The 25878-nt window shown below is 43.4% G+C and overlaps 2 protein-coding genes and 1 long non-coding RNA gene across 7 annotated transcripts in view; 1 reads left to right on the forward strand and 2 right to left on the reverse strand.

Annotated features, from left to right (window-relative positions):
* dsn1 (DSN1 component of MIS12 kinetochore complex) overlaps positions 1–23600 on the forward strand; it is a 28511-nt gene extending 4911 nt beyond the window's left edge. Inside the window, exons 3-12 of the mRNA XM_033050920.1 lie at positions 158–212; positions 1126–1434; positions 6642–6715; positions 8566–8638; positions 8958–9045; positions 11642–11701; positions 15204–15275; positions 16869–17016; positions 18627–18714; positions 19649–23600. Coding sequence (XP_032906811.1) covers positions 158–212; positions 1126–1434; positions 6642–6715; positions 8566–8638; positions 8958–9045; positions 11642–11701; positions 15204–15275; positions 16869–17016; positions 18627–18714; positions 19649–19716 — 1035 coding nt within the window. The 3' untranslated portion in view covers positions 19717–23600. The remainder of the gene's footprint in view (positions 1–157; positions 213–1125; positions 1435–6641; positions 6716–8565; positions 8639–8957; positions 9046–11641; positions 11702–15203; positions 15276–16868; positions 17017–18626; positions 18715–19648) is intronic.
* Positions 3342–12386, reverse strand: LOC116991931. The gene is made up of 3 exons (XR_004416933.1): positions 12364–12386; positions 10165–10168; positions 3342–3417 (listed from the first exon to the last, which is right to left on the reverse strand). It is a non-coding gene; the product is annotated as an uncharacterized LOC116991931 (long non-coding RNA).
* Positions 21003–25878, reverse strand: part of LOC116991929 (pre-B-cell leukemia transcription factor 1-like) — a 235668-nt gene continuing 230792 nt past the window's right edge. For 4 of the 5 annotated variants that reach the window (XM_033050915.1, XM_033050916.1, XM_033050917.1 and 1 more), the window contains one exon: positions 21003–24295. In XM_033050915.1, the coding sequence (XP_032906806.1) occupies positions 24203–24295 (93 nt within the window). In that variant the 3' untranslated portion in view covers positions 21003–24202. The remainder of the gene's footprint in view (positions 24296–25878) is intronic. The other variant, XM_033050919.1, reaches the window with a different exon arrangement.

Here is a 25878-nt window from a genome sequence, read left to right on the forward strand (position 1 = left end):
TTTACATTTGCACACAAAGCTATTTTTGTTTTTAATATTACCCGCTGTAAGAAAAATTAAAATGTAAAATGTCAGCAGGTAGTTTGAAAGGGTCTAAAGATTATTTCACAATGCATCTAATGCATTAATCTTAACTGATTGATTTTGCTTTTAATAGGTTGTATCCTCATCTAAAAAGAAACGTACCAGACATCAGAAGGATGTGGAATCTGGTAAGAATATGCTCACATTATACTGCAAACGTTCTGTGCAAGTTGAAAAGTATATACCAAATTTGCCCATCGGCTGTCAAAATACAAATACAAATGTTCTGAAGGTTGAGGAAAAAATAAAGTAGTGAGAAGGAAAGTTACATGGAAAGTATGGCCATTTTGCCAAGAATAGGCTTGTAAAAATCCCTCAGAAACTGAATTTCTAGATTTGCCTTGGTGTTTTCTGGGACACCCGTTCTTTGGTTTTGCATATTGCCGCTGCCAAGTTCAGTACTTACATAATAATGACTGTACTTTGAAAGTTGGCAATGAGGAGGTTTAAGGCATCACGAGCAGGTGGGAAGTGCTTATAAATCCATAAAGATTCTGCTGGAAAACCACCAACTGAACAATGAACAAAGCATTTTCTTGGCAGAAAATATACGCAGAGCTTTTAGTCTTTTCTAGTGGTTAGCATATAGAAAAGACTGGCACCATTGTTAACATTAATGCCATAATTAAACTTTGATACTTCAGTTTAAAAGTAGATCTGGGCCAAAATTTATCACTATGGTACTGAAACAGTTAATCCAATTATTGAATGCATCTTGATCAAATATGCATACTTTTCTCAGTATTTGTTTCTGTTGAAGGGAGAAATGATAAAGGAAGTGAATAATTTATGTTCAGTCAAGTGCAGTCTCTAAGTAGTGGAGCACGAAATAAAAATACCAAAGATAGACACAAAATGCTGGAGTAACTCAGAATGTAAGGCAGCATCTCTGGAGAAAATGGATAGGTGGCATTTTGGGCTTTTCTCCAGAGATGCTGCCTGACTTGCTGTGTTACTCTGGCACCATGTGTCTATCTTAAGTAGAGGAGCATTTCTGCTATTACTGTTGAATCGTCTCTTTTTTCCCCCCATTTGTTTTAGAATGTACTACAAAGCCAAAAGTATCCCCACAAAGGAGGAGCCTTCGTATCCAGGGCAGTGGCAGGCTAAGCGGTGATTTGTGTACAGATGGCAGCTTTCTATCCCAAAAACATGATGTGAATCCAAGCCCTCAAACTATCAAGGAACCCCTCAGCAGCTCAACAGAAGAACCCAAGAGCAGTCAAGTGCGATCTCCCAAAAGACAACACAAAAAAAGCCCCCAGCCGCGATCAAAATCGTGGCGACGCTCCAGCTTCAAGGGTGGTAAAGGGCGGAAATCACTGCCTCCAATTCAGCGGGATGTTACAGGTGAGAAAGGATAAGCGTTGCCTGATTGCAAAACCTTTTTTCTACTTCGAAACTTTTACCAGTTTGTATCTGCAACAAGAAAGATGCCTCACTCATTCCTTTTTATTTGGAGATTCCACTGTGGAGTCTGGGAGCAAACAACTTAAATTAGGGAATTATATGCATTTGTTCAAAGTTCGTACTGCTTTCTGTTCCAGAAATATTGCTAAAATTATCATTGAATGATTTTGCTCAGCAGTTTGTGGATTTCACTGTTTCTCCTTGAAATCGCTTTGACTTAAATCATTGCTGCCTATATTTCCTTGTGTATTACCTTGTGTATTAGGATTATGTACCTTTTGTCAACTTGTAGGTAGATAAAAATGCTGGAGAAACTCAGCGGGTGAGGCAGCATCTATGGAGTGAAGGAAATTGGCAACGTTTCGGGTCTAGACCCTTCTTCAGATTCAACGTGATTAGTAAAGTTTTGCATGGGATGGTACCGTTGTTGTCATGGCCAAAATGGCTCTCCATTTCTAATTGCTGTGGGGAGGTGTTGCTGAGCATCTTTCTTGCATCTATGGAGCGAAGGAGTAGGTGACGTTTCCGGTCGAGGCCCTTCTTCAGAATGTTGTCGGGGGGAGGGGGCCGCAAAATGAAAGGAAGAGGCGGAGCCAGTAGGCTGTGGGAGAGCTGGGAAGGGATGGGGAAGGAGGGAGAAAGGGAGTTTAGAAACCTCCTCTCATCGCGTTCTTCCTCCTCCCCTTCCCAGCTCTCCCACAGCCTATTGTCTCCGCATCTTCCTTTCTTCTCCCCCCCCCCGCTCCGACATCAGTCTGAAGAAGGGCCTCGACCCGAAACGTCACCTATTCCTTCGCTCCATAGATGCTGCCTCGCCCGCTGAGTTTCTCCAGCATTTTTGTCCACCTTCGATTTTTCCAGCATCTGCAGTTCTTTCTTAAACATCTTTCTTACATGGTAACAGTGCTCCCACAAATGTTGTGTAGAATGATCCAGGATTTTTCTCGTGATCCTTGTCCTTGGTTATAGAGGTCATGGATTAAGAAGTGTGTTATCAAAGAGGTATTGGCAAGTTACTGCATTACATGTTGTGAATGGTATTCAGTGCAGCAACTATTTGTTGATGGGAAAGACAGTGTATGCCTATACCATGTTTCACCATGACAGTTCAAGTGGTGAATGTGATATTGCTGAGATAATCTGTTCTGGATGGTATGAAGCCTGTTTTGTTGACTTATTCATGTAGGTCTGGTGTTTATTTCATCACCCTCTTAAATGATGCCTCGTGAGCAGTGAAAGACTGCAGGGAGTTGAGTGATGAATACCTTATAAGATATGAGAGACTGCAAAATGTTCTACTGTTGACATACTCTTATTTATGAAGCTGGCTCAGATGTTTTCAGTCAGTGACCACTTGGGATGGTGGGGATGCAGTGTGATGTGGTTAGATTATCTTGTGATTGAAATGGAATTTGTGTGGTGCCAATGTCACCTATCACTTAATCGTAGTTATTCAAACCTTTTTATAAATACCATTGAAAGCTTATACCATCATTAGAAAACAGGTAGAGAGCTACTGCCTTACAGCACCAGAGATCCGGGTTCGACCCTGACTATGGGTGCTGTCTGCATGGAATTTGTACGTTCTTCCCGTGACCCGAGTGGGTTTTTCTGAGATCTTTGGTTTCCTCCCACACTCCTAAGACGTACAGGTTTGTAGGTTAATTGGCTTGGCTACACCATTACATCAATGACCCCATGGGCGTCCTTGGCCAGGACCTGCCCCGAAAGCAGTGGATAACCTTCAACGGCTTGAGGACAGGCGTCGGACGCTATAAAGTAGCGATGAAGAGGTGGGGCCTCGTGGACAGCGCCTCCTGTGAGTGTGGGGACCCAACACAGACAGTGGAGCACATAGTCACCAGTTGCCCCAAACACCGGCCACTGAATGGTGAACGAGGTCAGATTAACCTGGACGATGACCTGTTGGCCTGGCTTGCCTCAGCGGAGCTGCAGGTCTAAATGACATACGACAGAAGAAGAAGAAGGCTTGGTGTAAGTGTAAAATTGTCCCCAGTGTGTGTAGGGTAGTGTTAATGTGCGGGGATCGCTGATCAGTGCGGACTCGGTGTATCTAAACTAAACATTACCCAGATGGATTCCTGCAGCCATGTTCAGGTGTTTAAATGATTGGCTTCAAGGAACCATTAAAATCTCTTTTCTAAACGGAAGAGATTGAATTTTACTGGGTTCCTGGATGCTCCACCTTGTCTGACACTGACATCTAGGGTTTTGTCCATGTCTGTGCTATAATTGTTTACATGTCAGATCGGCAAGATTACAAGCAAAGCCCAAGTGAACAAACAGTTCACACCCGTAAGATTTGTTAGGTTGATGCTGAGCGTTCGGGTGCAGGAGAGGAAAGATTGACAATAGTTGATCAGCAGTTCATTCTCCGTGGATTGTCACCTTGTCGTGGTGGAGAAGGTTGTGTGGACCAGAGATCCTGAGAGCGATGCCGTCTGGAGCTATGCTCCAGGTAGGGCCACCCATGGCGGTATGGTCGAGGGGGAGGTCTCTGACAAAGAGCAATCCAACCAAGACCTCAACGGTGGAACAGGCGGAGGATGATGGCTGACCTTAGTGGAGCGTCACAACGGCTGGGAAGGCGGATGAAGGCTGCAGCAGAAAAGGGTCTCCGGTCGTCTTGGACTCCATGCCACTGGATCCTGACCCAGATCTGTCAAGGACCGTGGGGTGGCTGTCTGTGTACCAGTCTCCCCACGTTAAACAAAGTCACGCACAGGCGTCCTCCAACCCTGAAGACACCCATGGTCAGCCATCACCGAAGCGGGTTGAAGAAGTTACAACTGGGGCTAGTTTGTGTATGGCATTCTCTCCTGTACGTAGATACACAGTATAATAAGGGCTTTGGTGACAAATAATTTATTCACTTCCATATCTATATCTTTAACATTGAGAAATTCTCTGTCATTTTGTAGGTTGCAGAGTTTGCAGACAGTCGCTTTTAGTTTAGAGATACAGCGCGGAAACAGGCCCTTCGGTCCACCGATCACCGGCCAGCGAATCCAGCACACTAACACTATCCTGCACACACTAGGGACAATTTTTTACATTTTATACCAATTCAATTAAACCTACAAACCTGTAAAACTATGGAGAGTGGGAGAAAACCAAAGATCTCAGAGAAAACCGACGTAGGTCACGGGGAGAACGTGCAAACTCCATACAGACAGCAACCGTAGTCAGGATGGAACCCAGGTCTCCCGCTGTAAAGCAGCAGCTCTACCTGCGCCACCGTGCTGCCCGCAGATTAAGTTGCCCTGTAGAGAATTTCTTATCATGTACATGTTCAAATACCACTTTGATGTGTTTAAGATTTCTGCCTTTACCATCCTTGTAGGCAGTGAGTTATGAACTCTTGAGTGGGAAAAACTATTCTCCATCACCTTATATCAGTTACTTTGAATCTGTAACCCCTCTTTTGACCATTTATTATGCAAAATGGGTCCTTTCTGTTCACTTTCACTAAACCTTTAATCATTTTGTACACTTTAATTTCTTCCCCTCAGCCAAATACCTGAAGCACATTCTATCTATGTTCTCTCATAGCTACAGTTTTCCAGTCTCAACACCATCTTTATAAATGTTGACGCCTTCGTCTGTACCATCACATCTATCTCTAATATGGTGACAGACTGTACATAGCAACATTGTGCAAATATCATTAAAGGTCTATTGAACAGGTATATTAGGCAAGAGCCATAGTCATTGGAATAAGGAAGTGGTAGACTTGCAAATGGAAGGGCGGGTTACTTTGCATTATTATTCAAATTACGTGCAAATCTAGAGCCCGAGTCACAACAAACATTAATCAACGTCAGGAGCTAACTGATTCAATATTAATTTTTCAAAGATGTGAAGACATTTTAGAGTCGCAATTTCTAAAGGGTCTCTGAGTCTGAAGAAGGGTCTCGATCTGAAACGTCATCTATTCCTTCTCTCCAGAGATGCTGCCTGACCTGCTGAGTTAATCCAGCATTTTGTGTCTGTCTTCATGTTTGACAATCTCCTCTTTCAGTGATTGTGCTACTAATTCCACATCGGCGAATTGTGAAGCTAGAGGAAGTGATGCAGGGGAGGGGAAAATGGGTGTGAGTTCAGGTGAGAGGAAGGGGGGGGGTTGTAGTTACTGAAAATTGGAGAATTTAACGTTCATACTATTGGGTTGTAAGCTACCCATGTGGAATACGAGATGCTGCTCCTCCTTGTGGCCTCACTGTGGCTAGGTAGGTTTACAAGGTTAATTCCCGGGATGGCGTGACTCATGCTGAGAGACTGGAGCAGCTGGACTTGTACAGAAGGATGAGAGGGCGTCTCATTGAAACATATAAGATTGTTAAGGGTTTGGACACGCTAGAGGCAGGAAACATGTTCCCGATGTTGGGGGAGTCCAGAACCAGGGGCCACAGTTTAAGAATAAGGAGTAAGCCATTTAGAACTGAGACGAGGAAACACTTTTTCTCACAGCGAGTGGTGAGTCTGTGGAATTCTCTGCCTCAGAGGGCGGTGGAGGCCGGTTCTCTGGATGCTTTCAAAAGAGAGCTAGATAGGGCTCTTAAAAATAGCAGAGTCAGGGGATTTGGGGAGAAGGCAGGAACGGGGTACTGTCTGAGGATGATCAGCCATGATCACATTGAATGGCTTGAAGGGCTTGAAGGGTCAAATGGCCTACTCCTGCACCTATTGTCTATTGTCTATGGCAATGAAAGCGGACTAGGGCGGAAAGGTCTGTCTGGGAGTGGAAAGAAGACCAAAATGGTTGGCAACCGGTAGATCCAGTAGGCCTTGGTGGACTGAGCACAAGTGTTCAGCGAAACAGTCTACGCTTGATCTCGCCGATGTACAAGAGAGCACATCGGGAACACTGGATGCGGTAGATGAGGTTGGAGGAGGTGCACGTGAACCTCTGTCTCACCTGGCAGGACTGCTGGGGTTCCTGAATGGAGGTGAAGGAGGAGGTATATGATTTGGTTCTCAAAATGATGAAAGGAGAAATCAGAATAATGATTTTATTTTAAATTAATATTTGATCAGGCTTGTAAACATTCTCTGGGGTAACTGTGATACAGTATTTAAATGCATGGTTTACCTCTAACCTTTCAACTTTTTATCATTTTTTTCAGAAATCTGTGAAGATATCAGCATGGATTTGCCTGGGGAAGAGAGGCTGGCAGAGCTGTTTCGTACTTGTCTGGAGGTATAAAGCTTGTCAGAGCCATACGTATTTACTGAGGGTCCTGTTGGTGGGATCCTGGGAATGTCAATAAAATTATTGGGGGAAGGTAGAAAAATTGCTGGAGAAACTCAGCGGGTGCGGCAGCATCTATGGAGCAAAGGAAATAGGCAACGTTTCGGGCCGAAACGTTGCCTATTTCCTTCGCTCCATAGATGCTGCTGCACCCGCTGAGTTTCTCCAGCAATTTTGTCTACCTTCGATTTTCCAGCATCTGCAGTTCCTTCTTGAACAAATTATTGGGGGAGTTGTGAAATGTCCATGCTGTGTACAACTAATTTTAGTATAATGTAGGTTTTAGTTAAATCTGAAGTTGACCTGTAATAAATCTACTTGTATGACAATGCTCTTCCCTTTTCTGCAAGCAATGCCAGTCAGTTCCCCTCTGGGAATTCTCAGTTGTTCAGGGAACATTAGGGATGAGAGCACTCTTTCCTTGTATAAATTTTAATCTGTCCATAAATATATGGAAGAAATCTGCACTATTAGTTTTAGAGATATGGTGTGGAAATGGGCCCTTCGGCCCGTCTAGACTGTGCTGACCGGCAATCATGCCATACACTAGTTCTTTAGTACGCACTAGAGACAATTTGCAGAAGCCAATTAACCTACAAACCTGCGGAGTGTGGGAGGAAACCGGAGCACCTGGAGAAAAGCCACGCAGTCACAGGGAAAATGTAGAAACTCTATAGACACCACCTCTCGTCAGGATTGAACGTTGGTCTCTGGTGCTGTGAGGCAGAAACTCTACCGCTGTACCGCCCCTTGTCCCCGCGCCCCATGCATTCGGAAACCATTGGGAATTACAGCTACGATCTTCGGAAGATGAGTCTACATGCAATAACGAATTATGCCCTTGCCAATCAGAATTCCATCCTCTAACCTTTGAGAAGTGAGCCCTCTTCATTAGCTTGCTTTAGTTGCTGTTTGTCTAGTGGTGACTGAAGCAGTAGTACTGCATTCCAAGCAACACTGCAATTAGGTTCATAAGGACGACATGCGACTCACCAAGTTGTGATCCATAGGTTAATACTAATCTGGCAACAAAGATTAGTTACACCAGTAATCATGAATGTGTCTGTAATTTTGACCTGACATGCATCAACTTAAAAGGCCTTTGGTGCTAATTCTAATATATTTGATGGGGTGGTACGGTGGCGCAGCGCTGGAGTTACTGCCTTACAATGCCGGAGGGTTTGATCATGTTCTCAGGTGCTGTCTGTACGGAGTTTGTACGTTCTCCCCGTGACCTGCGTGGGTTTTCACCAATATCTTCGGTTTCCTCCCACAGTCCAAAGACGTTCAGGTTTGTAGGTTGATTAGCTTGCTGCAAATACAAAATTGTCCTGTGTAGGGTAGTGTTAATGTGAGCGGATCGCTGGTCGGTGTGGACTCGGTGGGCCAAAGGGTCTGTTTCCGCACTGTTCAGCTAAACTAAACATTACCCAGAGGGAAGGTACACAAAAATGCTGGAGAAACTCAGCGGGTGCAGCAGCATCTATGGAGCGAAGGAAATAGGCGACGTTTCAGGCCGAAACCCTTCTTCAGAGGGATTCTTGCAGCCAAGATCTCCAGTTTCCTGCCCCACTCCAAAGACTTACAGGATTGTAGGTTAATTGGTTTTGGTAAAAAATTGTAAATTGTCCCTAGTGTGTAGGATAGTGTTAGTATACGGGGTGATCGTTGGTCGGCGCGGACTCTGGGCTGAAGCGCCTCTTTCCACGCTGAATTTCTAAACTAATATATTTGGACGACTGTTTTAGTTTTGTCTTTGCAGATAAGTAGATGTAATGCTGATGCTGTTTCTTTCGCAGTATACTCTACAGAAGTTACAGCACCCATTGGAGCGACAAGAAGGTTTCAATCTACAAGCCTTTAAGTCAGATGGTGAGTCTTGAATAGTTTTGGTTTGTCATCTTTATCTTCTAAAGCTATTCTTGAGTTACCCATGGATATGCCCATGGATATCTTTTGTAGGGTAAAATTATTTTGAGTACTTCCATTCCCATGTGTTTATTCCATGTCATCAGCAAATTTGATTTCTCCGTTCAAACCTGTCATGGTTTTGGTCTCTGGCATGGTGCCAGGGCCTCGTGCACCACCAGAGCTTTGCATTGTCTTTCCCGTGATCGATCAGTTCAAGAATAGTCATCTCTCTGAAATGCAGCAGATTTTGCCTTAACGTTTTGCTTGGTTGTATCTGCAGCCTGTGGAATTTCCAATGATATTAAACGAGTCATAGAGGCAATGAAACTGGACGGGACACTGAGAAAATGCACTGAGGAACCAGAAGAGTAAGTAGAGTGCAAAGCAAAGACTAAGTCTAAAGACAATATCCTAAGCACAAAGCCATGCTGACTATCCGTAATCATTCCTTGCCTTTCCAAATGCAGATATATCTTATCTCTCGGGATCCCCTCCAGGAACTTTCCCACCACTGATGTTAGGCTCCCCAGCCTGTACTCCCTTGCCTGTCCTTGCCGCCTTTCATAAATAAAGGTGCAACCATTAGCCACCCTGCAGTGTACCGGTACTTTGCTCATGGTTAAGGAGGATATAAGAAGTTCCAACAATTTCTTCCTTTGTTTCCCACAATGTTCAAGGATGCCTTTAGTCAGGCGCTGGGGAGGTTTCCAGCTTGAGGCACCTTAAGGCTGCCAACACACCTCCTGTAATATCGATATGTTTCAAGACATAATTGTTCCCCTCACTGATATCCCTCACTTCCTTGCCGTGCACAATAAATACAGACGAGAAGTCTACATTTTAACACCTCACCCATCTCCTGTGGCTCCACAAATTGGAAATCACACTAATCCTTGAGGGGACTTATTCTCTCCAGAGTTATCCTTTTGTTAATATATTGTAGAAAGCTGGAGTTCTCTTTACCTTAACTGCCAAGGTGATCATGTGTCCACTTTTTGCCTTCCTGATTTCCTTGTGTGTATTCCTGCAATCCTTGCATTCAAGGGATCTACTTGATCCCAGCTGCCTGCACCGACACATGCTGCTTTCTTTTTCCTGACCAGATCCTCAAACCTTCTTGCCAGTTAGGGATCCCTAATCCCACCAGATTTCCCCTTAATTATATGAGGACCATGTTGGCCCTAGCTCATGTTTAAAAGCCTATGCAGTTAGATGTCCCTTTCCCTGCAAACAGCCTCTCCCATTCAACCCTGTCTAATGCCATCTAAATTATTTTTGCCTCAATTTAGGACTAACTTGTGAACTAGTCCAGTCATTTACCCTAACTATGATTAAATCCCATCAAAGTGATTAACCCTTTGTTTATTTCTACCTCGTAGAAACAGCCTGTCTAAATACTGCTGCGATGTTCTCCCCAGTCAAAAAAGCAAATCTCTCTCCTGTCTGCAATATCTGTAGCCCAGCACATTGAGCTGCCAGCCCTGAACATAGCTCAACCATGCTTCCATAATAGCTGTAATATCACAATCCTATGTGCCTACCCATTCCCTGAGTTCATCTGCCTTGCCTGTCAAGCTCCTTGCATTAAAACAATTGCAATTTAGTTTTATCAGGCATTCCTCGCCTTCATTCCTGCCCCTTGACAACTCAACTTGCTTGGACTTTTTCATCTGTCCGTATACAAAAATCACTGCAAGTAAACCAATTCTGCAAATAGAGGCACAAAGCCTGTCTGAAGAAGGTTCTTCTGAACGAAGACAGGTCCCGACCAGAAACGTCACCCATTCTCTTTTTGTCCAGAGATGCTGCTTGACCCGTTGAGTTACTCCAGCACTTTGTGTCTATCTTTGGTATAAACCAGCATCTGTTCTTTGTTTCTCAATTCTGCAGATAATTAGGCAAGTTTTATTGCAAGGAGATTTATGTATGAGGAAATTTTATTCTAATTATATGGCCCCACAGAGACTGCTGTTGACGTATTGGTTATTGGCACAACCTAGCAATTAATATATTTACAACAGAGGGAATACAATGAAGGTTCATCAATTTAATTCCTGATGTTGGGGTATTCTCATAGGAGGGGAGGTTAAGCAGTCTGTGCCTATTCTTTAGTCCAGATAATATTTAAATTTTTTTAAATGTTAACATACTTGAGAGGGTAAATACAGGGATGATATTCCTTCTGACTGGGATGTCTAGACCCAGGAGTTACCGTCTCAACATGAAATATATTTTATTCAGGACAATGATACCAAAAAGGTTTTCACCTAGAGGGTCGTGAATCTTTGAAACTTTCTACCGAAGACAGCTTTTGGAGTAATTTAAGGTGACGGGTATTAGATGTTTGGAATTTGAAGATAGACACAAAGCAAATCAGTGAATCAGGCAGCATCTCTGGAGAAAAGGAACAGGTGACGTTTTGGGTCGGAACCCTTGTGAAAGGTCTGGATGTTTGGATATTATGGAAATTGAAGGATATGTACTTAATGCTGAGGTAAAAGATCACGTGGGTATAGAATGAAAGAGTGGGTACGAGGGGGCCAAATGGCCTACTTCTGTGATTTATCTTCCCTGCCTGAATGCGGGGTTACAGCCAGCTCTGCTGCTCATCAGTAGGAGATATAGGAATGGCTTATTGATGTTCAAGCTACGCCTACATTTCCCATGGTTAGGATCAGACGCTCTATGTTGCTGCACTTGGGATTGCACTTTCTTAGAAATGCAGCTGAGCACTATCATATCCTCCCTTTAGTAATTATTTTCACCAGGCCAAACCTCAGTAAATGCTGTCGAACTGTTGCCATGTTACTGTGTATGTTCTATTTGTTTGCAGTCTTTCACTGCCAGAGTTCAGAGTTGCTCCTGCAGTTGTGTATCGCCTCTGTTGCTGCCAGTGAATAGTGCACGTGTCAGCAATCTGCTTGTGGGACAATATTTGTGACCATGATGTTCTTTATCTCTCAGTGTTCCTCCTACACCAGAAACAGAGACATTGATGAAGCAGCTGAAGAATGACATCTCTAGGTAGGAATGTGAGCTCTTGGCTGTGAGTTGATATTGAATGACAGGAATTTGGAGATTTGATTAATAACATGGATATTTTTCCATAACTGAGTACTTAGTCTAGAGCTACCACCTTGGAGGGCATCTACCACAGGCGGTGCCTCAGGAAGGCCCTCAGCATCCATAAGGACTCATCACACTCCTGCCACGGTCTGTTTCAACTACTTCCCTCCGGCAGACGTTACAAGGCCTTCTACGCCCGAACCTCCAGACTCAAGAACAGTTTTATCCCAAGAGCTATAGCGGCTCTGAACCGGCCCTAATGAGTGCCCCCCCCACCCACTCCCTTTGGACAGTCTCCCTCAGATGGTCACGTCAATCAATTCAGCTTGCTTATTTATGTATTGTATTTATTTACCTTTCTTGTACATCAGTGGAGCTGCACACTAAATCTCGTTGCACTGACGTGCAATGACAATAAAAGATATATTATTATTATTATTAATGCCACAAGTATGTTAATTTTGCTTCTCTAAAAGAAAACCAACCAATTATTCTGGTCGGCCGTTGGGAAAGGTGCAAAGATCCCTGAGGATGCAGAGGAACAATAATTAGAAAGTTTCCAGGGGAAAGTGAAGTTGGTTCCAAGATTGGCTTCAAAGTTGGTTCATTTTTCTTGGCACAAACATAGAAAATAGGAGCAGGATTTGGTACTTTGAGCTCTCTGTAGTGTTGGAGTTATACAGCATGGAAACAGGCCCTTTGGCCCAACTTGTCTATGCTAACCAAAGTGTCTTCCAAACCTCATCCCATTTGTCTGCACTTAACCCACGTCTATCAACCCATTCAAAGGTCGTTCAAGCATTGTAACTGTACCCACTTCTACACTTCCTCCAGTAAAATGGTTAAAAGATTATAGAATAAAGGAGAAGTCAGGGAATGGGCACCAGCAAATATTTGAACAGCTATTTCCTAAAGCTCGGCAGAAATTAATCCCAATGAGACAGATGAGCCATTAGAAATTAACAAAGGAGGATTAGGAAAATATTAAATTAAAAAATAGAGCATAGAAAGTATAAAAAATGTTCCCAGATGATGGAGGATTTTTCAGGCATCAGCAGTGGAGCGCTTCAAAACAAATCAAGAGGGAGAAAATTGATTAGGAGTAAACTGGCAAATAAAGCAAAGTTTTTATGGGAATAGAAAACGGCAAAGGGCAGCCAAGTTCAAGTCCGTTGAAGAGTGAAATGGTGGAATTGGTAATATAAAGCACGTATTTTAAACCAGGGCTTGCATCAGTCTTCACAGGACATTGAAAACCTCGAAGATAATAAATGAGTTGGTTTCAAATACGAGGGATGAACGTAACAATCCCCATCTTGAGAGACAAAATATTGGACAAAGCACTGAGACTAAAGGCAGCCAGGTCACCAGGTTTACTTCCAAGGATTTTGAAGAGAGTGGCTGTAAAGATGGTCGAACCATTGGATGATGTTTTTCAAAACTAACCATGTTGCTGAATGGTACCAGTAAATTGCAACACTGCAAGTGTGATGCTCTTGCTCCAAAGGAGAGGGAGACAATAAGCAGGAAACTATAGGAAAATATCCATTGTTGCAAGATGCTGGAGTCTCATCAAGGAAGAAATAGCTAGTGTGTAGGAAGGAACTGCAGATGCTGGTTTACACCGAAGATAGACACAAACTGCTGGAGTAACACAGGCAGCATCTCTAGAGAGGAGGAATGGGTGAAGTTTCGGGTCGAGACCCAGCCCGAGGTTTGAAGAAAGGTCTCGACCTGAAACGTTAACCATTCCATCTATCCAGAGATGCTGCCTGGCCTGCTGAGTTACTCCAGCTTTTTGTGTCAATCTTCGGTTTAAACCAGCACCTGCAGTTCCTTCCCGACAGCTATCTTGTACCATTATGTATATTGCTGCCTTCCGTATATGCTGGGGACTCTGCCTTGAAGGCCAGCTTCCTTTGAGAGTGGCCTGAAGCTAAGTCCTCTACATAAGCCTTTCAAAACTTAACTATTCGTGGCAAAATAGTCACGGTATTAGTGCTGAACGCAGCATCCATTTTAAATGTGCCAAAAATGCATTCTAGTCAATTTCCAAGGCATTGATGTCTAAATCAATAAGTTGTTGGTTCAAGTCTCTATGGATAAAAATATCTAAGCTGTCAAAATGGTACTGCATTGTCAAGGCAGTTGTGGATTTGATGTTAAACAAAAGATTTGTCTATTCTCTCAGATGGACCAAAAAGATACTGTGGCACTTTTCAAAGGATGCCAAGAGTTTTCCCAAGGCCCTTGCCAATATTTATCCCTTGAATAACAATTTTAAGCAGACTATCTAGTCCAGACAACCTGCAGAGAGCCAACAGCCATTGCTGAAGCCCAGCATCTGAGGTGTAGTGTTGTTTGGGTCAACAGTGCCAATACTGTTCTGCCATGGCATTGTTGGCCTTCGTTTAAAGATGATCTTGATGCTCAACACAGCAGTTCCTTACAAAGTGGAGTTGTATTTCTAACTGAGTTTTAGCAAAACAGGAAGTGGCTCTTTTCAAGATATATTGACATTTATGAGACTAACATTAAAATGCTGCTTCTTTCTCTCCTTACCCAGCTGCTTATTCGATATTCCTTCACCCCTTAACCAACCAACACCCCCCCCCCCCCCCCCCCCCCCAATTCACAGAATCCTTCAAAACTTTGTGGTTTTGTAATGATGTTAAAAGAGCTGTATTCTCAGCTCTTTCAATAGACAATAGGTGCAGGAGTAGGCCATTCGGCCCTTCGAGCCAGCACCGCCATTCATTGTGATCATGGCTGATCATCCCCAATCAGTACCCCCCCTCCCCCCCCCCCCCCCCGTTCCTGCCTTCTCCCCATATCCCTTGACCCTGCTATCTTTAAGAGCCCTATCTAGCTCTTTCTTGAAAGTATTCAGAGAACCGGCTTCCACCGCCCTCTGAGGCAGAGAATTCCACAGACTCACCACTCTCTGTGAGAAAAGGTGTTTCCTCGTCTCCGTTCTAAATGGCTTACCCCTTATTCTTAAACTGTGGCCCCTGGTTCTGGACTCCTCTTTCAGTATTGTAGCTGGGCCACCAAGGCCAAAGTGGTTTAGAACTCTGGATGATCTCATCCTACTTTAAGAGTCGCCGCTCTACTGTGTGTTTGTGGAGATATTGGACGTCACGTGATCTGGAGCTCAGTTAAGTGATGTCCTGTGGATTATTGCCAGGATGCAGGGTAATGGAGGAAGCCCTGTGTTCCACTGGGTTGTTATTTGGAGAATGCAAAGGTGTCTCTGTCTCACTTCTAAACAGCGTTTTCTGATGCTGATCCCCAGGTCCAGTAATGAGCAGGGAGAAGGCATAAACGCAGTCACCTTTTCTGTAATTATAATGCTAAATCTTAATGATTTAAAAAATGTCTTGCTAAATACTGGCTGGGTATGTTTGGAAAATTTTTATTACCGGTAATTTAGTTTAGCTAATTGAAAATGTCTCTGCAGGTTAAATGCTGAGTGTGAATCTTGGAACCAGCTGCTGGAAACCTATCAACAAGAGGCAGAGCGAGCAACCAAGTAAGTTGCTACTGCTGATTTTCTGGGTGTTTGATGCACGTGCCTCCTCACATTGCACAACTTTCAATGAATCTGTTCAGAACCGCAGCGATGCAAGAAATAAAAGGAGACCATGCTGGAGGTGGATCATCACGCCAAGCTTTACAACCTTTTTCCGATTGTAGTTATTGTGTAAACTATGCCATTGGTACTGTGTGCAAGGTAGCTTGTAATTCCCATTCACTTTGGACCAGTTCCAGGTGGACTCGGTGACAATGTGATTTTGTGAAAGCCTATCCTTGGCGGCCACTTCAATGCAGTGTTGAGTGAGTGCTGCAATATTGGCAACGGTATATTTTCACGTGGTATCGAACTGAGCACCTGTCTCTGTGGAAGAGGGCACAGTAGATTCAAAGGGAGCCCTGCGAGAGAGCAGCCATTATTTAGCTCTCAACCAAACTCAGTAAATATCTGACCAATGCCTTTATGCTTGTGGTACTGGAGCATTTTCAAGGCGACAACCTTTTGAGATTGATACACAGTGCTGGAGTAACTCAACGAGTCAGGCAGCATGTCTGGAGAAAAAGGATGGGCGACGTTTAGGGTTGGGGTCCTTCTTCAGACTGAAAGTAAGAGGTTGTTGGTGGGGAGGGGGTGGGGTGAAGAACTGTTGTGAGAAGAGACCAGGACTAATCAGGGCCGGCCACAAATGACCTCAGGCACGGCGGTATCCTGGTAGGTCCATTGTTGACCAGCCTTTTTCTCTGCCTGACCCGCTGAGTTACTCCAACATCTTTGGTATAAACCAGCATCAGTTCTTTGTTCCTACAACCTTGTGAGATTACTTTCCTACTTCCCCAATTTCCTTCTGAAGAATGTACAGTTCTATTTCTGCTTCATCATACTGTTCTAAGTATGAAGAAATAGATGCCATTCCACCCTTATGGCACTGTAAATTGAAATCTAGCTGGTGCTCCTACTCATAAGTTCTTGGAGCAGAATTAGGCCACGGTCCATCAAGTCTACTACGCCATTCAATCATGGCTAATCTTTCCCTCTCAACCCCATTCTCCTGCCTTCTCCCCATAAACCCTGACGCCCTGTCAAGAAGAATTCCTTCACTCCATAGATGCTGCTGCACCCGCTGAGTTTCTCCAGCATTTTGTCTACCTTTGATTTTCCAGCATCTGCAGTTCCTTCTTAAACACAAGAATCTGTCAATCACCACTCCCTCATGAACTAAATACAAAAATCCAAAAAGTTTGCTGGCTGGGTTTGGCTTGTGTGGTTATTTCGTTATTACAGCCCACCAGTTGGTTGCTGCCGTGTGATGTGAGTGATTGCAGTTAAACCCTGATAAAGGGGAACTGGTAAAAATGCTCTTTCAGTGAATGTCAATGGTGTAATAATCAGTTACGTTAATTCGGTGTCAGTATTTGGGAGCCAATTGTATTCACTGATCCAAAAGAGTGATCATGCACGATGTGCAGGTTTTGAAAAAAATGACAAAAGATCTTTAAATGAACCTCCAGAGTGCAGGACAAACTGGATCTGGTGATTGGCATCTGATGATTAGCATTCAAATCTAATGTTTAAGTGATCATTTAATTTCAGTGAATTGGAACAAAGGAAAGTGACAGGAGCGAGGTTAGAGCCAATCCCTGAGATGGAGAATTCGCAGATGGATGTGATTGGAAGTAAACCAGATTATCAGCACATTCTGGATCAAGATGTTCTGACGTTTCAGAGCATGGAATGCACGGTGAGTGGATGGGTTGAGGTTGAAGTTGGTGCGGAAGGGATGGAGGGGGTGGGTCAAGTGCATGAGGGTTGGTGGGAAATGGTGCAATAGCAGTGGTAGATTCGGGTGGATTGGGTGAGAGGGTTGTGGGCACAGGACTGAGGAAATCATTACCATTACCCTAAATCTATGTCTCTGATGTGGGAAAATGTTTCCTGCAATCCACCCCTCTTAATTTTAAGTATCGCAATCGTCCCTTCTTAACCTTCTCTGATCCAGGGAAAACAGACCTTGCCTCTTCTCATAACGGAAACAGGCCAGCCCAGTTGAATCTCCTCTGCACATCTTTCCTCGACTTCCAGAAGTGCATGCAGTATTGTAGCTGAGGTCTGACCAATGTTGGATGGAGACCAAATTTGAATATTTTTTCCTTTGGTCACTGCTGGATTTGAAGGCATTGAGTAAACAGATCTGTGTTTAAGAAGGAACTGCAGATGCTGGAAAATCAAAGGTAGACAAAAGTGCTGGAGAAACTCAGTGGGTGCAGCAACATCTATGGAGCGAAGTAAGCAGATCTCTTAAGTCAGGCGTAAGAATCGGTGTCCAACCTCTCTTCCAGCTTGAAGAAGGGTCCTGATCTGAGACGTCACCTATCCATGATCTCCAGAGATGCTGCCTGACCCACTGAGTTACTCCAACACTGTCTTTTTTTGTAAACCAGCATCTACAGTTCCTTATATCTATCTCTTTTGAGCCATTGTTTCCCATGAGAAAGTGCCAACTCCTCCTGCAGGGATGAGTCTGGGAATTCTGGTAATGGGAACTAAGCTCCTCTGCCGCTTTAGAAGAGCAAGGTTTACAGCTTTATCCTGATTTATTAGATAGCCCTCTCATTCTTTGGATTGCAGGCGTAAAACCTTGCAGCAGAGCTTTGAGCTTCCCCCTATCTCTTCATCATAGTGGCATAAGTTCCGTCCACCTTTAAGATTGCCTCTGGGCTAACACACTCTCAATTCAGCCAATATGGGATCTCAAGCAATTTATTGTCCTTGCATCAGACAAATGTGGCAGTCATCGAATTATTGCCTGCTAATGTTCCCCAGCATGGGTGGCAATGTTCGGCCCAAGGCAGGCTTAAGCACAGGACTAGTTGACACTATAAGCTTGCAGAGCATATATCTGTTTTCAGACACTGATTAACCCCATAAGCAACACAACTGGCTGGCATCAGCACATTCACAAATAGCCTTGAGGAACATGGCAGGGGAAGAGGTGGTGGCCATCTACCATTACCCCCCTGCTCATGGTTGAGTGGGGACATTTAGGATTATTTGCTGTGGGCTTTTGCAGATCTCTACATCTTGTTTTCATTTAGTAATTTAGCATTTTCATTTAGTAGTGAGTGTGTTGGAGAGACTGTCATGTTTGTGATGTTAAATCTGAAGTTCTTATTCTGAAATACATGGTTAGATCAGGGGTTATGGGGAGAAGGCAGAGAAGAAAAGCTAGATCTGCCATGATTGAATGGTAGAGTAGACTTGATGGGCCAAATGGCCTAATTCTGTTCCTTTCACTGAAGTTTCATCGGTGCTTGAGGATAACTGAAATGGATCTGAATTCTAATCTCTCAGGTAGACCAGCTGCAGCAAACCATGGACCTTATTACAACAGCCAAACGGAAATGGGATTCTTCCCTTCAGTTCATATCCAAAGAACTGGGTGAGTTTATTCACTGCTCCGTGCCCTCTCTATCCTCAGCACCTTCTGAAACCTCCTCTAAACACAAGCAAAGGGGCCGACCTGCTCAGTCACCAGTTCCCTTGCTTGGATCACCAGGGTTTGAATAAGGAAGCACAATCATCCTGGCAATGTCCAAGCACATCTTCCCTGTCCTTCAGAGAGCAATTGTACCTCCTGTGATCAGGGTTCTGAATACATTGATGTGTCCCAGACTGTGAGCCCTTTACCAAGTGAATACATCAGCTATAGTTTCAGTATAAACCACAGTTTGGATCCTTATTCTGAGCTGCCAAGAAGATAAGGTTTATTATCAGTGTGATAAATTCTTTAGTCTGTATTCTGTTATGTGGAACCTTGCTTTCATGGTTCATGGAAACTGCTTTTCACAAACTCATTGGTGAAGGCTTTACATGAAAGATCACCAGAGGACTTTTAGACTTTAGAGAAACAGCGTGGAAACAAGCCCTTCAGCCCACCAATTCCGCGCCGACCATCATCACCACACTAACCTACACACACTAGGGACAGTTTTACAACTTACCAAAGCCAATTTACCTACGAACCTGTACGTCTTTGAAATGTGGGAGGAAACGGAGCACTCGGTCATAGAGGATCGTACAAAATCCGTACAGACAGCACCCGTAGTCGGGATTGAATCCAGTTCTCTGGTGCTCTACAGCAGCAACTCTACCACTGTGCCGCCCTTTGCTTTCTTCAGTCCCACAGTGACGATAGGAGGGAGGGATCCAGTTGTCCTTTCACTCATTCTCTAGGTTCAGACGATCTGAGCTGGAGAGCAAGACGTGCTTCTGTCCATGACTGAGGGGAAAAGTAAGCAGCTGATGTGTTACTGTTGTAGGCAGCTTGACCAACACATGACCCCAAGGCAAACTAATTGTTCTTTTCTCTGCAGCGTCCCAAGCTTTTGAAGGGCTGGAAGAACTTCCACTACAGAAATTTCTAATGACCAAGAAGAAGTAATGGAGGACAATGATGTATCCATCAACAGACTGAGTGGAAACCATCCCAGAGCCCAAGACTCAAGCACATGGTTGGGTTCTTTAACTTTTGCTCAGGGTTTTACTTGAGATTAATGCTTTCTGCTGACGTTAAAGGGACTGGCACTCTTTCCCCCAGATATTCCTCTGGTTAGGGCTGAGGCAAGGAATGCAGTCTGTCTGAAGTCAGTGCAGAGCAAGGAAGCAATGGTGTGGGCCTAGATCACTGACTGCGAGTGGATAACACTGGGTGGTCTGACTGGGCTGGTGAAGAACAGTCAATGTACAATGTGCCTGGGAACCAACAACTTCAGAGCAGAGGCAGATCCAAGAAAGGGTTGATGCTGGTACAATGTAAAACTGTCCCTTTTTAATATGGTACCATTGTTTTTTATTCGGCTTCCTGTATAATGCAGCATAAGATGCTGTTTTAGTCAGAAATATGAGTGGTGTGAACTTGCTGCAACCTAGGCTACTACATTACAAACTGAATGGGGGATGTCAGGGCTCGTTACTGCAAGCACTGTCAATCCAATGGCTACTTGCGTCTCTCCTCAGTGGCCAGCATTGTATGTACACTAAGTGCCAGGGAACTATGAATGAATTGGGCATCTCCATACTTACCGATGAGGAATTGCTTGAAAGCAATCCCTGGCTGACGGATTCAGGTATTGAGAGGTTTGTGTGTGTGTTTAGCATCATTTAAAGCTAATAGCACATCAACAGGAAGAGTTGATCTTTATTGCCAGAGTGCACCCATCTTGTTCTAATTATAATTGTGTCCTGGTGACACATTAGGAATACTGGATAGATCAGGTCTCTCTGACCAAGAAAGGATATTCTTGTGATTGAGGGAATGCAGATTGGACCTTTATTCGCTGGAGTTCAGAAGAGCGAACATTTTGAAAAGTACAAAATTCTTACCAGCTGATAAAGCAACATGTTCAAGACAAGAGCTAAAGGTGATGGGTCAGAGCGGGAGGCCCCAGTGGGGAGTGTGCTGTTCTGTTTAAATTCTGCCTTGCTCCCTTCATCCTTGCCAGGACTGTCCAATCCACTCTTTTAACTCAGCGGAGAGATGGACTTTGAGTCACCCATTCCTTCTCTCCAGGGATGCTGCCTGCCCTGCTGAGTCACTCCAGCATTTAGTGTCTACCTTCAATTTAAACCAGCATCGGCAGGTCCTACATCACTCTTTATTTAATACTAATGCAAGAGTATTTTTAGTTCTTACATAAGATATCGCATTGAGATTTATATCAACTCTGATTTGTGGCAAAAGAAACATTTTATTCTGTTTCATGTTAACCATACAAATAAAAACGCAATACACCTCTTCCTTAACATGTTTTTTTTTCTCCAAATTGCTATTGAACTGTTAACATGGTACATACATGGTTTGAAGGAAAAGTTTGCAAAGGCATGAACCCATTCCAGTAACTGAGAAAGGACCCAGCGTGCGTGTAGTTACATCCTAAAAGTGTAAAAAGCAAGTTTAATATCTTTAAAAAATAAAATTTAATACAATAGAATTCTATTTAAACAGATGTCTGGGGGCAACAATTCTCATTTCAGCTTAGTCCATTTCTCACCCCCCCCCCCCATAAAAAACACCACGGGGTGGGGGGGGGAATATGAAAAACAAATTTTCAAGTGGAAGCAATTTATAAAATAACAGGGCTGTCATATTTATGATCTCAATCGATTGCAAAAAATACCACCCATTCCCAAAGTCAGGATATACTTGGAAAACTGAACATTGAACACTTTTCTTGCTGGTCAGTCAGTGAAATTCCACTGAGAAAACACCTTTTGTTAAAAATATTACCAACTCCTTCAACCTGATTGAAAAACAGACTAATGTTGACACAGTAACCCTGGTATTTATATCATTAAATCTTTTCCCCATCCATCTGTATAAACAGAAATCACTTGTATTTCGCATTGGGAATTGATGTGTGGTCGTGGATCACAATCACAGATTGGACTTTTACATTGCTTCATTCTTACATTGAAATAAAATAATCAGGACTGTCGGACTTTTTCGGCAGACAGGTTGGAAAGGGCACGCCACTGTTAGACATTAATATGAAACATTGTAAACAGAGGGCATGTGCAGCACACACAGTGATTGTAGTTTGATTTTTGTAGTCTTGTTTTAGTGGCAGACAGGCAAACAGCATCTTGCGGCGAGGTCTAAAGTGATCAGTGCGGATCTGGGAGTGCCAGCTGCCCCCTCCTGTGGTTGTCGGCTGTAACAGCAGCTTGTCCAAATGCTATGGTGTTCGCATTACATCAGAAAGATTTCCATCCGATTTGTACAAACCTTCTGCGTTGAAAACTACATTGAAAACCAATAAAAAGCTCCTCTAATTTAAAAATAACACGCAGAAGACTGTATTTTAAAGGCTTCAAAGTTTTTGGGAGCGACTGGCTGTTTTTTGCTGGTCTCCCAGTAGTCCTGGATTTCCTGTTCCTTTTCACTCCTGCACTTTTGGCATTTTGCACACTGAGCTTCAGCAGTCTGTCCCTCAACTCAAATCCAAAGACAGCACAGATCACCTCGGACCAATGCACACAGTGACGCCGGCCTAAAGCTTCGTGGGACTGAATACATTCATAGCAAAACACGTAACATTCAGGGGCAGAAAGGAGTCCTGCAGCAGACAGAAAGCTCAGCTTCCACGCAATGTTCTTACAAAGGAGATCGGGAAGCTTTCTGGGACAGAGCCCTGTTGAAACTTCAACCAGTCACTTCTTTACATTTACAGTAACTGAGTCAGCGCGCTCACAGAGTAAAAATTACCTTTGGGATTTAGAATTTGTACAATAACATCAAATTTCAAAAGTTCAAACATCACAACCATCAAGACACAGAACGCCAGAAACAGAAGATTAAAAAAGTTAGTAAAGCTGAACCACGTGTACTTTTAGTGTGAGCGTCTGAATGTGATGGAGATTTTTGGTACAGGCGGTGTAGATTTGGATAGATATTAATTGCACACAGAGGCGACTACAAAAAGGGGTTGGTTTTCAGGAACGCCACAACTCCAGGCTTGCAAATAGATTTATAAAATTCCAATGAAAAAAACATAATTCCTGCAATCCTGACAGCACTTTACCTAAAGAGAACTTTTCCAACATTTCAAACAGTTATCGGTATGGTAGACCTCTATGTCCCAATTGAAAGAAATGTTTGGCTCCTGCTGTTAACTCTGACGTGTTGGGGCTTTATCATTCCAATAAATGTCCATAGTTCTCCCTTCCCACCCCTCACTGGAAACAAAAGGCCCTAGTTGGTACCAGGGCTCCAGAAAAGCAGGTTTTTGATAAAGCATAACTAAGGAATGGAATTACAGATTACATAAGGTCACAATAAGTAACAAAATCCATTCTTTTATTTTTCATTGTTATTCTCCGTTTTAAGAAAACATGAATTAAAGGACTTTGGCCATTGTTAACATTCACACTGTGCAGAACAGCAACAGCTGTCAGCAGGTACAATGTCACCTCACTGCATCCACACTATCACACAGGCAAGTGCAGACTAGTTTAAGTCAGTCCAGTCACCAACAGAGACCTTCCACACAGCAACTGAGGTCGTTCCTTAAATTATTTTGCACAATGATTTATATTTATACTATAGCAGTCCATTTTGCTGAGACAGTGTCTGTACATGTTATTGAAACACCTGTTTCAAATACATTGGTGCTACTGGTGAAACATCCTTCATCCCACTGTAGCCAAGCTTGAAGATGAAATGATCCAAGGTCAGCCCTGAGAAATATTGTGTTTTCTAGCCAGATTCTGAGCTGATCTCTTAAAACTAGTACTAATATCTAGTCGGACACTAAGACTAACACGTCAGTCTGCATTAGTTTATTAGATCAGCATGCCCTAACACAATCGCATGGTCAGTGTAGGGTTCAATGTCTGTTTCTGCAGTCACTTCAACCTATAAAATAAACACAGCTAAACACTGCTCAGTAAGAGCGGGAACTTTGAAAAGCAGGAATAAGTTGGGCTTTACTTTCATGCATCAGACTGTTAAAATAACCTTTTCCTAACACAGCTGACTGGTGAGGCTGAGTTAAAACAAACATTGCAACACAGATTGAAGGGACAGATAGGTTAAAACTCACAAATGTAACATCGTGACTAAAGTATGAGAAGGTCTAGTGTGTATTGCTGAGAGGTAGTGTGTAAGCACTGTAACCTAGACAGGAAGCATTCCTCGATTGGTTTCAAAAGGGTTTTACAGTGAGGTAATTGGGCTGCACTCAATTGTGTGAAAAATGTATAAATACCTTTTCTTGTCATACTATATTTACATATAGGTGGCAGGGAGCTTCTACCCAGGTAAGTATCCCAAGATCCTTCTAATGAAATCAGGTTGGAATCACGTTCTTCTCATCCAACAGGCCTAGTGAATTGAAAACCAATGGGAGTAGATGACCACTGACTACTCATCAGTTGGAGGTGTCGGAGTTGACACTACCAGGTCCTCCAGTGGGAGAAGTCACAGAAGATGGGGTAGTAGCATCCTGCCAGCTGCCATTAACCTGAGAGAGAAAGAGAGTGATCAAAGTCAATGTCCATCCCATTTTCCTTATCATATATCTACACACTGTAACTGACTCGATTGTAATCATGTGTTGTCTTTCTGCTGACTGGATAGCACGCAACAAAAGCTTTTCACTGTGACAATAAACTAAACTAACTTCTTTTCAGATCCATATGGAACTGGCAATAACTGAAGCCTTAAAATGGTGCCCAACTCAGTTTGAAATAAGCCTGTACCCCACTGCACGTCTCGACCCATGTTACTAGGTCCATATTATGTCCTAAACACAGAGATCATCTTAATAACACTCAAGAAGAATCAGAAGAAATGCTGCTGCTGATTCCTTCTCCTTGCTAAAATTTACACTCCTAAGAAGTCATCAATGTGAAGCCAACCTTCCTATGGCATCAGAGTGCTGGCAAACTAACTTCACACCGGACCTGGGATCTATCAGCACTTATTCATAATAATGACCTGAGGAGAGGAAAATAAAGTTACATGAGAAACAAACGCCCACAAATGTGGCAGAATGAATTTCCACTTTGTCTGTATAAGGTACACAATCCTCCAACACAGCCTTGCAGGTGGCCAGTATTCCTTATGGTTTGTTTAATATTTTGCCGTCTGATGGCTGTAAGAATCAGGCTGGTAACAAACCACAAGAGCAGTGTTTGAACTGGAGGGGAAACTTTTTCACTCAGAATGGTAGATATATGGAAAGCTGCCAGAGGGGGTAGTTGAGTCAGGTACTATAACAACAGTTAAAATACATTTGGACAGATACATGGGCTTAGTGGGATATGGGCCAAACGCACGCAGGCGGGACATGGGGCATCTTGGTTGGCATGGGCAAGTTGGGCCTAAGGGGCCCATTTCCGTGCTGTGTGACTCTACGACAATGACTTGGTGACATGGACATGGAGTGTGTGGCCTATCCTCGCATATGCCCCAGTTAAATAATCAGCAATTGTATGGTGCAATACACAAGGTGCTGGAGTGAATGAGAGAGGATAGAGATGACAGAAAGATATGAGAGTGTCCGGGAGAATGTGGGGTTGGAGACAGGATGGGATTGTAAAGCACCAGGAAAGAGGCGGGAAGAGAATAAAAGGAAGTGAAGAGTGGATTGGAGAAGAGGTGGGAGAGAGGAGTGGAAATGAAGAGTGGATGAGAGAATAGTGGGAGGGTACACAAGGGAGAAGGTGGGGCAGAAAGAGAAAAATGTGGGTGAGAGAATTGAAAAGGTTGGGAGAAAGGAAGGAAGTGCTGGGGCAGAAGGGACAAGAGAAAAAAGGGGAGGGGGAATAAATATGGAAGAGAGTAAAGTTGGGAGGGAGGGAGGGAGAGGGATGGGGAGGGCTCTGAATGGGAGGGGAATAGGTGAGGAAGAGTGAACTCAAGAGGAAGCAACTTTCAGCATGTTAAACTATTGATTTCTGCTCATCAAATGGTCACATTTATGCATTCATATTTGATATCCTATTTTGAACTATTAGGTTTCAAGATTTGCTCTTTGATTCATAAATTCTGAATGGTTTAAGCAATCTTTAAGATTCTGAAAGCTACACAAGGGGGGCTCAG

This window comes from Amblyraja radiata, chromosome 35 (genome assembly GCF_010909765.2).
Source record: "Amblyraja radiata isolate CabotCenter1 chromosome 35, sAmbRad1.1.pri, whole genome shotgun sequence".
In the NCBI taxonomy this organism is placed as follows: Eukaryota; Metazoa; Chordata; class Chondrichthyes; order Rajiformes; family Rajidae; genus Amblyraja; species Amblyraja radiata.